This window comes from Hemitrygon akajei, chromosome 6 (assembly GCF_048418815.1).
Source record: "Hemitrygon akajei chromosome 6, sHemAka1.3, whole genome shotgun sequence".
Taxonomy (NCBI): Eukaryota; Metazoa; Chordata; class Chondrichthyes; order Myliobatiformes; family Dasyatidae; genus Hemitrygon; species Hemitrygon akajei.
This window is the reverse complement of record NC_133129.1, coordinates 19,157,527-19,174,117: the sequence shown is the minus strand read 5'-3', so window position 1 is coordinate 19,174,117 and position 16,591 is coordinate 19,157,527. Positions and strand designations below refer to the sequence as shown.

At 45.8% G+C, this 16,591-nt stretch overlaps 1 protein-coding gene across 1 annotated transcript in view; it reads right to left on the bottom strand.

Annotated features, from left to right (window-relative positions):
- Positions 1-8,657, bottom strand: part of LOC140728890 (uncharacterized) — a 96,510-nt gene extending 87,853 nt beyond the window's left edge. The window contains exon 1 of the mRNA XM_073047967.1: positions 8,531-8,657. Coding sequence (XP_072904068.1) covers positions 8,531-8,591 — 61 coding nt within the window. The 5' untranslated portion in view covers positions 8,592-8,657. The remainder of the gene's footprint in view (positions 1-8,530) is intronic.
- Positions 8,658-16,591: the final 7,934 nt, after the last annotated feature.

The following is a 16,591-nucleotide window of genomic DNA, read 5'->3' as shown; positions in this document are numbered from 1 at the left end:
TCTCCTCACCTGCCTATCACTTCCCTCTGGTTCCCCTTCTCCTTCCTTTTCTCCCATGGTCTACTCTCCTATCTTATCAGATTCCTTCTTCTTCAGCACTTTACCTTTTCCACCTATCACCTCCTAGCTTCTTACCTCATCCCACTGCCCTACCCAAGCACCCTCTCTCTCACCTGGTCTCACCTCTCACCACCATCTTGTACTCCTTCCCCTCCCCCCACCTTCGTACATTGTCTTAGAACACAGAACATAGAAATTTACAGAACATTACAGATGCTTCATACCATAATGTTCTACCGACCATTGAAACTTACTCTAAAAATGGCCTAGAATGTCCCTAGCGCATAGTCCTCTATTTTTCTAAGCTTTTCTAAGAGGCTCTTAAAAGACCCTATTGTACACTTTCATCACCGCCTCCAACAGTGCATTCCACACACTCACCACTCTCTGTGTGAAAAACTTAGTCCTGACATCACCTCGGTACCTATTTCCAAACACCTTAAAACTATCCCCCCTCGTTTTAGCCATTTCAGCCCTGGGAAAAAGCCTCTGGGTATCCACATGATCAATGCCCCTCCTCATCTTATACAACTCTATCAGATCACCTCTCATCCTCCGTCACTCCAAGGAGAAAAGGCCAAGTTCACTCAAACTATTCTCATAAGGTACGGCCTCCAATCCAGGCACCATCCTGGTAAATCTCCTCTGCACTCTCTCTATAGTATCCACATTCTTCCTGTAGTGAAGTGACCAGAACTAAGCACAGTACTCCAAGTAGGGTCTGACCAAGGTCTTATATCGCTGTGACATTACCTCATGGCTCTTGAACTCAATCCCACAACTGATGAATGCCAACACACCATACACCTTCTTAACAACACTGTCAACCTGCACAGCAGCTTTGAGTGTCCTCGGAACTCAGACCCAATGATCTCTTTGATCCTCCACACTGCCAAGACTTACCATTAATACTATATTCTGCCATCATATTTGACCTACCAAAATGAACAACTTCACACTTATCCAGGTTGAAGTCCATATGGCACTTCTCAGCCCAGTTCTGCATCCTATCAATTTCCCACTGTAGCCTCTGACAGCCCTCCACACTATCCACAACACCTCCAACCTTTGTGTCATCAGCAAACTTTCTAACCCATCCTTCTACTTCTTCACCCAGGTCATTTAAAAATTACAAAGAGGACGGGAACCAGTACAGATCCTGGCGGAACTCCACTGTCCACCGACCTCCATGCAGAACATGGACCATCTACATCACCATTTGCCTTCTGTGGTCAAGCCAATTCCGGATCCACAAATCAAGGTCTCCTTGGATCCCATGCCTCCTTACTTTCCAAAGGAGCCTTGCATGGGGAACCTTATGGAATGCCTTACTGAAATCCATATTCACTACATCAGCTGCTCTACTTTCATCCATGTGTTTTGTTACATCCTCAAGGACTTCAATCAGGCTCGTAAGGCACGACCTGCCCTTGACAAAGCCTTGCTGACTATCCCTAATCAAATAATGTCTCTTCAAATACTCATAAATCCTGCCTCTCAGGATCTTCTCCAGGAACTTGCCCACCACTGAAGTCAGACTCTCTGGTCCATACTTTCCTGGGTTGTCTCTACTCCCTATCATGAACAAGGGAACAACATTTGCAACCTTCCAATACTCTGGTACTTCTTCCATTCCTATCAATGATGTAAAGATCATTGCAACAGGCTCAGCAATCTCCTCCCTCACTTCCCACAGTAGCCTGGAGTATATCTCATCCAGTTCCAGTGACTTATCTGACTTTATGCTTTTCAAAAGCTCCAGCACATTCTCTCTCCATGCACACGTTTCCACCATCGCACCTAATGGGTCCTATTCTCACACGGCTCATCCTCGTGCTCTTCACATACTTGTAGAATGCTTTAGGGTTTTCCTTAATCCTGCTCACCAAGGCCTTCTCATGGCCCCTTCTGGCTCTCTTAATTCCATTCTTAAGCTCCTTCCTAGCAAGCTTGTAATTTTCTAGAGCTCTAACAGTACCTAGTTTCTTGAACCTTTCGTAAGCTTTTCTTTTCTGCTTAACCAGATTTTCTACATCCTTTGTACACCATGGTTTTTTAACCCTACCAACCTTTCCCTGCCTCAATGGAACATACCTATGCAGAACTCCATGCAAATGTTCCCTGAATATTTGCCACATTTTGGCTGTGCATTTCCCTGAGAACATCTGCTCCCAATTTATGCCCCTAAATTCCTGCTTGTTACGTACCTGTAATGGTTTAAATGAACCAGCAGCAATAGACCACGCCTGGAGTCTGGTTTTGATGTTAAAACCACTATCTTTATTAGTATCTACTTAATATAGCAACGTAAACAAGAATAGTCAAAAGTTAACAGTGTTATGAGTATCCATATGTGTAAATATAACTCCCAAACTATTGAGCTCGGGGGTGGGGGGGCACCAGGCTTAAAATCATGAGATGGTGAGGTATGAAAGTTCAGTTCATCCACAGATTAAATTATGTGAAAGAGAGATTTGTAATCCAAGGTGAATGTCGAGAGACAGCATTTATGTTGTATTCCACAGGTTCCACGGTGGTAAAACAAGATAACAATTGCCATCGGTTTTATCCGTTGCTATTCCAAATCCATTTACAGATTATCACCAATAGTAGCTTATCACAGGGGTACTGTCTTCAAAGGGAACTACCACCCAGGCAAGGGTTAACACATAGGTAGATTCCACAAGGTTGCCCCCAATCACACAACGTGATAGCCACTTATCAACGTGCTGGGTCAATGCTCAACCCACCCTTGTGGGCACTCGGAAGTTCCAACCAGTGACCCCTTAGTCACTGGCTTCCTTCCCTTGTCCGACTCCAACTGCGACTGACTGTGTGTGAGTGAGTGTCCTTGCTTAAATCAAAACAAACTGCAGAGTCAAATAGTTCCGCCCCTCTCTCTCTCTTAGTAAGAATCAAACAGGAGCCGAGAAAGCTGGCGGCTGACGTCACTCAGGCACTCTCTCTTAAAATGACAGTCCACGACAAGATAAACCTAGGGGTTCATCACACTGCCTAACAGCATCATATTTCCCCCGACCCCAATTACGTGTTTTCCCAAATTGTCTGTTCCTATCCCTCTCCAGCACTATGGTGAAGAAGACAGAGTTGTGCTCATTATCTCCAAAATGTTCTCCCACAGAGAGATCTGACACCTGACCAGGTTCATTTCCCAATACCAGATCGAGTACAGCCTCTCCTCTCGTTGGCTTATCTACATATTGTGTCAGAAAGCCTTCCTGAACACACCTAACAAACTCCACCCCATTAAACCCCTCTCTCTAGGGAGATTCCAGTCAATAGTAGGAAAGTTAAAATCACCAATCACAACAACCCTATTAATAAAATAATCTGTCTCCCTATCTGCTCCTCGGTATCCATGTTACTATTGTAGGGTCTATAAAAACACCCAGTAGAGTTATTGCCCCTTTCTGTTTGTGACCTCCACCCACACTAACTCAGTAGACCATCCCTCCATGACTTCCTCCTTTTCTGCAGCCATGACACTATCCCTAATTAGCAATGTCATGCCCCCAGCTCTTTTGCCTCCCTCTCTGTTCTTTTTGAAACATCTGAAGCCTGGCATACTCAGCAGCCATTCCTATTCCTGAGACATCCAAGTCTCTGTAATGGCCACAATGTCAATGTACTGATCCATGCTCTGTTAATCGGCCTTGTTTATGATACTCCTTGCATGAAAATAGACACATCTCAAACCAAAAGGCTGAGTGCATCTTCGATCTAACATCTGCCCATCCTTCCTCACAAACTCACTACTGTCTCTACTTGTGCTCCAACCTCCCCATCCTCTGCCGCTTCACTTTGGTTCCCACCCCCCTGCAAATCTCATTTAAACCCTCTCCAAAAGCCTGAGCAAACCTCCCCACCAGGATATTGGTCCCCCTCAGATTCAAGTGCAACCCGTCCTTTTTGTACAGGTCATACCTGCCCCAGAACAGGTCCCAATGATCCAAAAATCCTTCAGCCACACATCGATCCTCCATCTCATTCTATTCCTATACTCACTGTCGTGTGGCACAGGCAGCAATCCCGAGATTACTATCTTCAAGCTCCTGCTTCCCAGCTTCCTTCCTATCTCCCTGTATTCTGTTTTTAGGACCTCCACCCTTTTTCTGCCTTTGTCGTTGGTACCAATATGTACCACGACCTCTGGCTGCTCACCCTCCCATTTCAGGATATTGTGGACTGCCCCCATCCTTTCCAGCCCAAATCGATGACTGTACATTCCTCTCAGTAGTTGATGCCTGATCTGCTGAATTCCTCCAGCATTTCCTGTGTGTTACTCCACAGGGCACAGCTTCAGCTTAGAGGGATGTACCTTTAGAATGGAGATGAGGAGGGATGTCTTTAGCCAGAAGGTGTTGAATCTGTGGAATTTATTGCCACAAATGTTTGTGGAGGCCGTCATTGGGTGTATTTAAAGCAGTGGTTGATAGGTTTTTGACTTCTAAAGGCATCAAAGGTTATGTGGAGAAGGCACGAAAATGGGGTGAAGAGGGATAATAAATCCTTCTAAAATTTTGAGTTGCTACAGTAGTACAGCAGTTAGTGTTACGCTGTTACAGAGCCAGCGACCTGGGTTCAATTCCCACAGTCGTCTGTATGGAATTTGACGAAAGGCCTTGGCCCAAAACCTCAACAGTTTATTCCCCTCCATAGATTCTGCCTGACCTGCTGTTTCTCCAGCATTTTATGTTGCTGTGGATTTCGAGCATCTGCCAAATCTTTTCTGTTTGTGCTTTTGCATGGAGCCAGACTGAGGTCAATGGGCAGAATGGCCTTTTAAAAGGGCTACAACCAGCGCACAATGCAATCAAGCAGTGAAACCTCTTGCTTCAATGCATTTCAGTGGAATCTGTGACAGTTTTGCAAACATCAATGTTTAGCTTCCCTCGATCTAACCACACGCCTGGAGTTCTTGCATCCTTTACAGATAGGGTAAATGCAAGCAGGCTTTTTCCACTGAGGATGGGTGGGACTACAAACAGAGGTCACGGGTAAAGGGTGAAAGGTGAAAATTTTAAGAGAAACTCAGAGGGTGGTGAGACTGGAATGAGCTGACAGTATAAATGGTGCACAGAGCTCGATTTCAACCTTTGAGAAAAGTTTGGACAGGTACACTGAAGGAATATGGAGGGTTATGGTCCCAGTGCAGGTCGAAGGGAGTAAGCAGTTTAAATTGTTTTGGCATGGCCTAGATGGGCCAAAGGGCCTGCTTCAGTGCTGTACTTCTCTATGACTCTATAAACAACAAGGCTTCATTGGAAGGTTGAGATGGGGGTCAAACTATGACCATGTCCAACAAGACAGAGTTACTTACATTCCCAGAGCAGAACTGGCTAATATGAGAGGGTCTAATTTTAAGGTGACTGGCAGAAAGTATAGGGAGTAAGTTTTCGACAGAGAGTGGTGGGTGTGTGGAACATCCTGGTGGTAGCAGAGGCTGAGACATTAGGGACACTTAGATGGACACATTGATGAAAGAGAAATGGAGGGTTATGTGGGAGGGAAGGGTTAGATTGATCTTGGAGCAGGATAAAAGATTGGAGCAACATTGAGAGCTGAAGGGTCTGTACTGTGCTGGACCGTCCAGCGTTCTCTGCGTCCTTTTGGTATTCAATAGATGGCCACAAGTGTGAAGCAGAACAAAACCATTGTTACTCTGGATCCAATGCAGCACAAAAATATAATAAAATAAAGAGCACAATAATAATAACACAGTAAATATAAACATTGTACATATGATAGTTTCTATACATAGATTGATATATAGATTGACAGATAGACTTTATGTCCATAAAGTGACTCCAGGCTCAGGAGTGTCTGTACTTCAGGTGACTGACAGGAAATGATAAAGTTGTCATTCATATGGAACTTTATGTATATACAATCAATCCATGTATATAAGCTGTCTAATGTACTAATACTTAATGTGTTCTTTCGTATTATAAATTATTATGTTATTCTTATTCAACGTCAATATAACATCCCAACTCTGTACTCAATATGTCTTCACCAACATCTTGTACAACTACAACATCACACAACCCAGGACAACAGTGACCACTTGAGCACCCAGTCAGTACTCCCTCCTTCCACCGCCAGCGCACAGTGGCCGCGGTGTGCGCCGTCTACAACACGCAACGCAGTTACTCGCCCTGCTATTCCAGCAGCCAGCACCTCTCCACATCAGGGTATCGGGTGGATGTGAACACCACCACCCGCAGGCTCCCTTCCCAAGTATATTCATTTACTGAGACACAATGCAGAATAGGCCCCCTCTGGCCTTTTGAGCCGTCATGCCCAACAACCCGAGCCTAATCACGGGACAATTCACAATGACCAGTTAACCCACCAACCAGTCGTGGCTATCCCTCAACGTCGAGGATGATGGTCTTTGTTCTGTTGATCCACAGAGCGAAGATGCCTGTGCATGTATTTGTTTAATGTAAACTTGATGTTGCACTCCAAGAAGCACACGATACTTCACAAATCAACCAACTGATTCCAATGTCTTGGAAACCATGACGATTGGAGCTGATGGATTTGTTACAGCCTTCATCCGCTTTCACAGCCATTGAGTTTGAAGTAACTTCGTCCGCCTGTTCTACCGGTGAGCTCTTGGTTGGATTGTTCTTTATCAGGGACCTCACCTTCGACCTTACCACCATGGGTGACCCTACCAGGAGCATAGCTCCAGACGGCATCGCTCTCGGGATCTCAGGGCCACACAAGCTTCTCCACCACATCAAGGTGACAATCCATGGAGAAGCACCAACCAGTAGATCGTGGGAGAAAACCAGAGCACCTGGAGGAAACCCATGTGGTCACAGGGAGTTCAGAGTTCAATGTATATATACACCATACAACCTTGAGATTTGTCTCCTTACAAGCAGCCACAGAACAAAGAAACACAAAAGAACCCACCATTGCTTCAGTCCTGATCGATAAGTTACCGAACCTGGGCCTCAGTACTTCCCTCTGCAACTGGATCCTCGAATTCCTAACCGGAATGCCACAATCTGTGCAGATTGCTAATAACATCTCCACCTCACTGACAATCAACACTGGTGCACGTCAAGGATGTGTGCTTAGCCACTGCTCTAATCTCTCTGCACCCATGACTGTGTGGCTCAAACACCATCTATAAATTTGCTGATGATACAACCATTGTTGGTAGAATCTCAGGTAGTGATGACAGGGCGTACAGGAGTGAGATATGCCGATTAGTGGAGTGGTGTCGCAGCAACAACCTTGCACTCAACATCAGTAAGACCAAAGAGCTGACTGTGGACTTCAGAAGGGTAAGACGAGGGAACACAAACCAATCCTCATCAAGGGATCAGAAGTGAAGAGAGTGAGCAGTTTCAAATTCCAGGGTGTTTCAAAACATCGGAGGACCGAACCTGGTCCCAACATGTCGATGTCATTACAAAGAAGGTACGACAGCGGTTATATTTCACCAGGAGTTTGAGGAGATTTGGTATGTTACGTAAAAGACTCGCCAATCTCTACAGGCGTACGGTGGGGAGCATTTTGACTGGCTGCATCACCACCTGGAATGGGGGGGTGGGGGGCTACAGCATAAGATGGAAGGAATCTGCAGAGAGTTGTAAAATTATTCGGCGCCATCATGGGTTCTAGCCTCCGTAGTTTCCAACACATCTTCGAGGAGTGGTGCCTCAGAAAGGCAGCATCCATCATTAAGGACCCCCATCACCCAGGACATGCCCTGTTCTCATTGCTACCACCAGGCAGGAGGTACAGGAGCCTGAAGACACACACTCAGCGATTCAGGAACAGCTTCTTCCCTCTGCCATCTGATTTCTGAATGAACAACGAACCCTGAATACTACCTCATTACTTTTTTATTTCTGTTTTTGTGCTATTATTTAACTACTTTATACACATATATACACTTACTGTGGTTCAGTTTTTCTCTGTTATTAGGTATTGCATTGTACTGCCGCCACAAAGTCAACAAGTTTCACAACATATGTCGGTGATATTAAGCTTGATTCTGATTCTGAAGACCGTCGAACAGCCAATGTGCAAAGGGGAAAGATTGTGAAAACAATAAAAATAAGCAAATAGCATTCAGAACTGAAGAACGTACAGACAGCGGCGAGAATTGAACCTGGGTCACAGGGAATGTAAAGCATCACGCTAACCACCAAACTACAGCTTCGCTCCAAATTCATCACCACCCAGGCTTGGAATTGTGCCCGGCCTTTAACTGGGCATCAAACTTGGACGTCTCTTCCCAATAGTACTGGGGTTCATCGTCACCAGAAGGCAGTCCACCCCAGCACTCAGGGAAGGACAGGGTCCCAACGCCAACCCTCCACTGGCAGAACCAACGTCCAAATAGATCGCGCTGCACCACAAAGTAAAACGAGCCTTTAGGAGAGAGACAACGGGGAGATAGGGGACAATGGAAAACACCTACTGTATCCCCGGACTGAGACGGACAACAGGACCGTGCAGAGACAAACCCGGAGAGAGAGCATTTCCAGCGCTTCAGTGTGGAGTCCTCTCACACTTCAGTTCTTTCTTTATTCTCTCGCTGAAATACAGAAGCTGCTCGATTTGCTGCTTCACTTCCTCAAAAAAACATTTTCAGGAACTGTCGAAGTTAGTTAGAAGTCTTTGGCACCCCAGCTATATATAGGTGTCTAAGACTTTTGCACGGAACTGTAGAATTTCCAGAGAATTCTGCAGGAGGCTAGATAGAAAGTCATAGAACAGTATAGCACAGGAAAAGACATTTCAGTCCACAAACTACTTAAACTCGTAATTAAATGTTTAACTAAACCAACTAACTGCTTCTGCTACACCAAGTCTATATCCCAAACCACAATTCATGCAACAGTCCAAGAGTCTCTTAAACGCCTCTACGGAATCTGTCTCCCCCTCATCACCCCAACAGTGCGTTCTGCACACCCACCACTCTCTCTGTAAAGATAAATTTGTCCCCACACCCCCTTTGAACTTACTCCCTCCCAGCTGAATCACACACCCTCTGGTATCAGACATTCTTCAGCCAGACAGTCGTGATTCTGTGAAATTCATTGCCACAGACGACTGTGGGAAGCCAAGTCACTGTGTATATTTAAAACGGAGTCTGATAGTTTCTTCATTAGTAAGTGTATCAAAGCTTACAGAGAGAGGGCAGGAAAATGGGGTTGAAGGGAAAACTATATCAGCCATAATGGAATGGTGGAACAGACTCGATGGACCAAATGGCCTAATTCTGCTCCTATATATTGTGACCTTACGGTCCAATTCCTAGAGTGAACAGGGATAAGATACATGGATCTGGCAATTGCAATTAGTGGGTGAGGTCAAAGGGAAAGAGACCATAAAGTACGGGACTGGAGGGGGAGAACTGACCAGGAGGAAGAGGTCCTGCAGGTAACTGGACACAGGAGGAGTTAGTGTCCGGGGTTTCACTGAAGGCAGTGTGACCATCATCACAGGGGCACAGGAGACTGCAGATGCTGGAAACAAAACACACTGCAGGAACCCCGGATTCAACATTCAACATTCAAATTGTTTCATATCATTTCCAGTAGACAAGTGTAAAGGAGAATGAAATAATTGTTACTCTGGGTTCGAAGCAACTTGAAAAAAAACTGAGATAAAGAACACAATAATACAAAAAATACCCAAAATAAGAATAGACGCATAAGATAGTTTCTATACACAGATCAATTGTGTGTCCATAAAGTGACACGAGACACAGGAGTGTGTGTACATAAGGTGACTGTCAGGAAATGATGAAGTGGTGGTGGTGGGGGTGTGGCGACGGGAGGGGTTGATCAGACTTGCTGCTTGGGGAAGGTAACTGTTTTTGAGTCTGGTGGTCCTGGTGTGGTGCTGATGGGAGTGGGACAAACAGTCCATGAGCGAGGGGGGAGTGGGTGTGAGATCATTCATGATGTTACCTGCCCTTTATTGGCACCTTTCTGTGTATATATGAGTTTGATGCTGGGTAGGCTGGTGCCAGCGATGCGTTGGGCAGTTTTGACTACCCGTTGTAAAGGGTTAATGTTGTTATAGCTGAGGGTGGTAATACGGACAAGCTCCCACTACCTATTAAACGCTCCCAATGGCGTGTGCCTCAAATAGCCTCTGACAACCAAGTCCAGCTCCTGGCCTTCACGTGTGGCTCAGCTACTAAACCCAGAGGAACCGTTTCTAATGACAGGAGAAGGGGCATATGTGGGTTACTGACACTTTAAAACCAGTCACTTAGGGCAGATGGGGCCCGTCAGCCATTGTTGGCAGCTCATCTAGGAGAGGGAAAACTCTGATCTCACATCTCCACCCCTTGTGGCTGTACTCACTCATGAGGAAGGCTTCGGGAGTAAACAACCAAGGTGAAATTCTGGAGCTGGAGTCCATCAGGCAGCTCTACATTAAGTTCAACACTGACTGGCAACTCCTGCGATGCAACTGGTGCCAAACTGTACCAGTCTCTGCCATTCCTTTGGGTTCATCAGATGCTTGGAGAGGGGGAACAAACCTCTGTCTTAAATGTACATAATGACTCGGCCTCCATAGCTGCTATTTCAACAGTTTCCACAGATTCACCACTCTCTGGCAAAAGAAATTCCCCCTCATCTCTATTCTAAAAGGATGCCCCTCTATTCTGAGGCTGTGTCCTCTGGTCTTAGACTCCCCACCACAGGAAACATCCTCTCCACATCTACTCTATTGAGGCCTTTCAGCATTCGGTAGGATTCAATGAGGTGACTCCTCATTCTAATGAATTCTGGGGAATACAGGCCCAGAGCCATCAACCACTCTTAATGTGACAAGCCATTCAATCCTGGAATCATTTTCGTGAACCTCCTTTGAACCCTCTCCAGTTTCAGCACATCCTTTCTAAGATAAGGGGCCCAAAACTGCTTCCGATATTCAGAGGAACAAACAGAAGATTCTGTGGATGTGAACAGGACACCCAGATGCTATGTTGCCTCCCAGGTGCCAGAGTCAGGGGCATCACAGATTGTGTCCACAGCTTTATGTAGAGGGAGGGAGAGCAGCCAGACATTTTGATACATATTGGTACCAATGACATCGGAAAGAAAAGCAAAGAGAGAATTTAGACAGCTCGGTAGAAAGCTGAGAAGCAGGACCTCCAGGGTAGTAATCTCTGGATTGCTGCCTGTGCCACGCGGCAGTGATGGTAGAAACGGGATGATTTGGTAGATCAACGTGTGGCTGAGAAGCTGGTGCAGGGGGCAGGACTTTGGTTTTGGATTATTGGGATCTCTTCTGGGGGAGGTATGACACTGTTCAAAAGTGACGGGTTGCACCTGAACTCAAGGGAAACCAATATTCTCACTGGCAGGTTTGTTAGAGCTGTTGGGGAGAGTTTAAACTAATTTGGCAGGGGGATGGGAACTGGAGTTCAGGGACTCAGGATAGGATGGATGGTAAAAAAGCAAAGATTGCATGCAGTCAGACTGTCAGGAAGGGCAGGCAGCCATCAGGGTGAGTGTCAGTGCATTAGGGGTGCAGAATCAAAAAGGGTAGCAAATACAGTAGGCAGCCGTCAATCCCAGGGGATGATGGGTTTGTGCCTCTGGTGGACTGTGTCCTCTCCAGGGTGTAAGCCTGGGTGGGAAGATTTGAAGAATCAGCTGTTTCCCATGCAGCGGGTTCCCCATCTCCACGTCACTGATGGAGTCCAAGGGAAGGGCAAACCCGATACAGCCTGGCACCAGTGTCATCACAGGGGTTGCCAGAATGAAGCTGTAAACAAATATTAAGCTGCCTTAGGGACCCCGGCTACAGATTTCTTCCTCGGGGTTTACTCCCGAAGCCTTTCCCATGGGTGGGTACGGCCACAAATAATGAAGGCTTAAAATCAGAGTTTTCCTTGTCCTCGGCAGGCTGCCGTCGAAGGCTGATGAGCCCCAAAAGCAAATACAGTACTCAAAGTGTTATATCACAATGTACTGAGAATAAGAAATAAGGTGGATGATCTTGTTGTACAATTACAGATTGTCAGGTATGATGTTGTGACCATCACTGAATCATGGCTGAATGATGATTGTAGTTGGGAGCTGAATGTCCGAGGTTACACGTTGTATCAGAGGGATAGGAAGGGAGGCAGAGGGGGTGGTGTGACTCTACTGGTAAAGAATGGCATCAAATCAATATAAACATGTGACATTGGATTGGAAAATACTGAATCCTTGTGGGTTGAGTTAAGAAACTGCAAGGGTAAAAGGACCCCGATGGCAGTTATATACAGGCCTCCGAATAGTAGTTGGAATTTGGACGAGTTTCTGGGAAAAATGAGGAAGGTGCAGGGTAGATGCATTCCAAAAACAAAGCAAATCTCAAACGGCAAAATAATACAATTGTGGTTGACAAGGGAAGTCAAAGCTAATGTAAAAGCAAAAGAGAGGGCAAGAGGCTGAGTACAGAAGAGTGGGGGACAACTTTGTTGAGTGGTGTGGGCTGGATCACCTGCAGCTCAACATCACCAAGACAAAGGAGTTGGTGGTGGAGTTCAGGAAGGTGAAAGCACCCTGCATTCCCATCTCCATCAGGGGAACAGATGTGGAGGTTGTCCAAGATGACAATAGAAAATTAGGAAGTTGTTAAATACCTGCAGAAATCAACTAAAAGAATCATCGGTCGGGGGGGGGGGGGGGACAAAATAAACGACAAGCTAGCGAACAGTATCAAGGTGGATAGAAAAAGCTGTTTTCAAATACATAAAACATAAAAGAGAGATGAGAGTAGATACAGGACCACTAGAAAATGAGGCCAGAGAGATAATAAGGAGATGGCAGGTGAACTAAATGAGTATTTTGGAAGACACTAGCAGTGAGCCAGGGGTTGAACAGTGTGAGGGAAGAGAAGCGAGTGCAATTACTATTACCAGGGAGAAGATGCTCAAAAAGCTGAGAGACCTAAAGATACATAAGTCACGTGGACCAGATGAACTGCACCCTAGGGTTCTGAGAGGTAATGGTAAAGATTGAAGAGGCATTTGTAATGATATTTCTGGCCTGGTTCCGGAAGACTGTAAAATTGGAAATGTCACTCCACTCTTTAAGAAAGGAGGGGTCAGCAGAAAGGAAACAATAGACCGTTTAGCCTGACCTCAGTGGTTGGGAAGATGTTGGAGTCAATTGTTAAGGCTGAGCTCATGCAGTACTTGGTGACACAGGACAAGATAGGACAAAGTCAGCATGGTTTCCTTAAGGGACAATCTTGCCTGACAAGCTTGTTGGAATTCTTTGAGGAGATTAGATGTAGGATAGATAAAGTGGATGCAGTGGATGTTGTATATTTGGATATTCAGAAGGCCTTTGACAAGGTGTCACACGTGAGACTGCTTACCAAGTTAAGAGCCATGGTATCACAGGGAAGCTTCTGGCCTGGTTAGAGCATTGGCTGATTGGTAGGAGGAAGAGAGTGGAAATTAAAGATTCTTTAGTTGTTGGCTACCAGTGACTAATGGTGTTCCACAGGGGCCGGTTTTGGGACCACTTCCTTTTATGCTGTGTATAAATGATTTAGATGATGGAATAGAAGGCTTTGTTGCCAAATTTGCAGATGATACGAAGATTAGTGGAGGGACAGGTAGTGTTGAAGAAGCAGATAGGCTGCAGAAAGACTTAGACAGATTAGGAGAATGGGCAAGCAATTGGCAAATGAAATACAACATTGGAAAATGCATGGTCATGGTAAAAGAAATAAATGTGCAGACTATTTTCTAAACAAGGAGAAAACTCAAAAACACACAATTTTCCGAAACTGCCCCCACCTCCAATGGGATTCCACCACAGAGCACATCTTTCCCTCCCCCCAATTTCTGCTTCCTGCAGAGATCGCTCCCTATGTGATGCCCTTCTCCACTCGTCCCTCCCCACTCTTCTCTCTCCTGGCACTTATCCTAGCAAGTGGAACAAGTGCTACACCTGTCCCTACACCTTCTACTTTACCACCATTTAAGGCTTAAACAGTCCTTCCAGGTGAGGCAACATTTCACCTGTGTGTCTGTTGGCATCATATACTGTGTTCGATGATCCTGGTGTGGCCTCTTGTACAACGGTGAGACCCAATGTAGATTGGGAGACCACTTTGCCGAGTGTTTACACTCCATCTGCCAGAACAAGTGGGATCTCCCAGTGGAAGCCCATTTTAATTCCACTTCCCGTTCCCATTCCGATATGTCAATCATGGCCTTCTCCACTGTCATGATGAGGCCACACTGAGGTTGGAGGAATAACACCTTATATTCTGTTTGGGCAGCCTCCAACCTGATGGCATGAACATTGATTTCTCAAAATTTCAGTAATAGCCCCCCCCCCCCTGCCCCTTCAACATTTCCCAACCCTTTTCCCTCTCTCATGTTATCTCCTTTCCCACCCATCACCTCCCCCTGGTGCTCCTCCCCCTTTTTCTTTCTTCCATGGCCTTTTATCTCTTTCACCAATCAACTTCCCAGTTCTTTACTTCATCCCTTCCCTCCATGTTTCACCTGGTGGTTCTCTCTCCCTCCCCCCACCTTTTAAATCTACTCCTCAGCTTTTTCCCTCCAGTCCCGCTGAAGGGTTTCAGCCTGAAATGTTGACTGTACTCTTTCCCATAAGATGCTGCCTGGCCTGCTGAGTTCCTCCAGCATTTTGTTTGTGTTGCTAATAATTGCAGCAGTTCTGTCAATAGTTGATAATGTTCCTGCTTAGTTTCAATCTGCAGGAATAGATCTTCTATGTACTGTATCAAGCACTCGGGTTTTGAAAAACCGTTTAAACCTTTCCGCTAAACGCTGGTGACATACAGATGGGGAATTATGGAACCCCTGTGGTAGGGTAGTCCACGTATACTGCTGTCTCTGAAAGGCAAATGCAAACTTGACCATGACCAAAATCCATTATTTATGTTTAAAACTGTGAACCATTGTGCAATTTCATTCTGTTTGACCACAGTTTCCGGGTTAGTTGCTACAGTTGGGGCTGTTAACCGAGTTACTTTATTCACCTCTCGATAATCAACCTCCAACTACCATCTGGTGTCCTCACGGGCAATATGGGTGAGTTATTCGTGGAGGCTACTGGCCTCAGTACCCCTTGTTGTAGCAAACTCTGTATTCCCTTGCCGACATCTTCCTCTGTTTTTTTGGAAACTCATATTGGTTCGGTGCTTTGGGGTCTGGACCTTGTATGCACACACTGCCGGCCATCTTTCCACAGTCATGCTTGTGTCTTGCAAATGCCCCCGAGTTCTGTGCAATCATTTACTGCACCTTCTGATCATTGCTCATCTCCCCCAGTTTTATCCACATTTCATCCATTGTGCATATTCTATCCGATATTCTCCTGCCGGGATCTGTATGTGGTGTATGTTATTCATGACAGTTGGCATCTGCCAAATCATACAATTAACTGGATCAAAACAAAGTCCCACTTTGGCAAAGTAATCAGTCCCCAGTAAATGATGTTCCCGCTCCCTGGGTAATTCCACCAGCACTGTTGAATGTTTCGATGCTATGTCTCCTATCCTTAATTCCAATGGCACACTCACACGTCCCACTTGTGGATGTTTGAGAATCCAATGAGGATAACTCTACCTTGTATCTCCCAATTTACGTTATTTACATTAGTGGTGTTGACGGTGGTTCGGTATCCTCCAGTGTCCCATAAAAAGGTAACAGGGCGGCCTCCGACCCTACCACTCACTCGAGGTCTTCCGGTTTCATCCCACCTTGTGTCACAACCATGTTGGTGAGGCCTGACACCATCATTCAGGCTCAGGGTACAATTCCCTGGATGGTGGTGTCTCCACCATGTTATTTTGTGGGCTCCGTCTTTCTGGCCCCTCCAAAGACAAACTGCATTGTTCTGCTCTTTCCTGTCTCAGGTTTGGACATTCTGTCTTCATGTGTCCCTCTTGGCCACAGTTACAGCGTTTAATTACTCTACCTTCAGTTCTCCCTGTTCCCGACCCTGTTCCATTTCCTCTGCCCTTCCTTGCCCCTTGATGGTGTGGCAGAGAGGCCCTCGGGGTGGGTCTCCTATCCTCATTTCTCCAGGCAGGTGCCTGACTTTTAACAGGCATCACCTTCCCATTAGGGAGTTTAGATGGTCTCTGTATCTCCTTTTCCCTTGCTCTACACATTTTCCTCAGTGACCATGCCTCAGTATGTGTGGGTTCAGAAGGATCAAATATTTCCAGTGCCTTTTTAGATTGAACGGTATAGTGAGACGCCAGTATCCACAACCGTCTAAATGGCCGCACTCTACTGCTGTTCCTACACTCCTTGGAACACCGTCCATAAATGGGATGCAAATGCAGTGGGATGTTCCCCTCTCCTCTGGTAAAATCTGTCTAGTGCGTCGACTGGGTCCCCTCTGTTAACACCCATAGCAGTCAATATTGCGTTCTTCAGTTCCCCACCATCTCATTGTAGATCCGGCAAAGCCGAGTGCATATTTGGATGGGACACATTATAATCAATCTCCTTTCCTTGAAGCTCTCT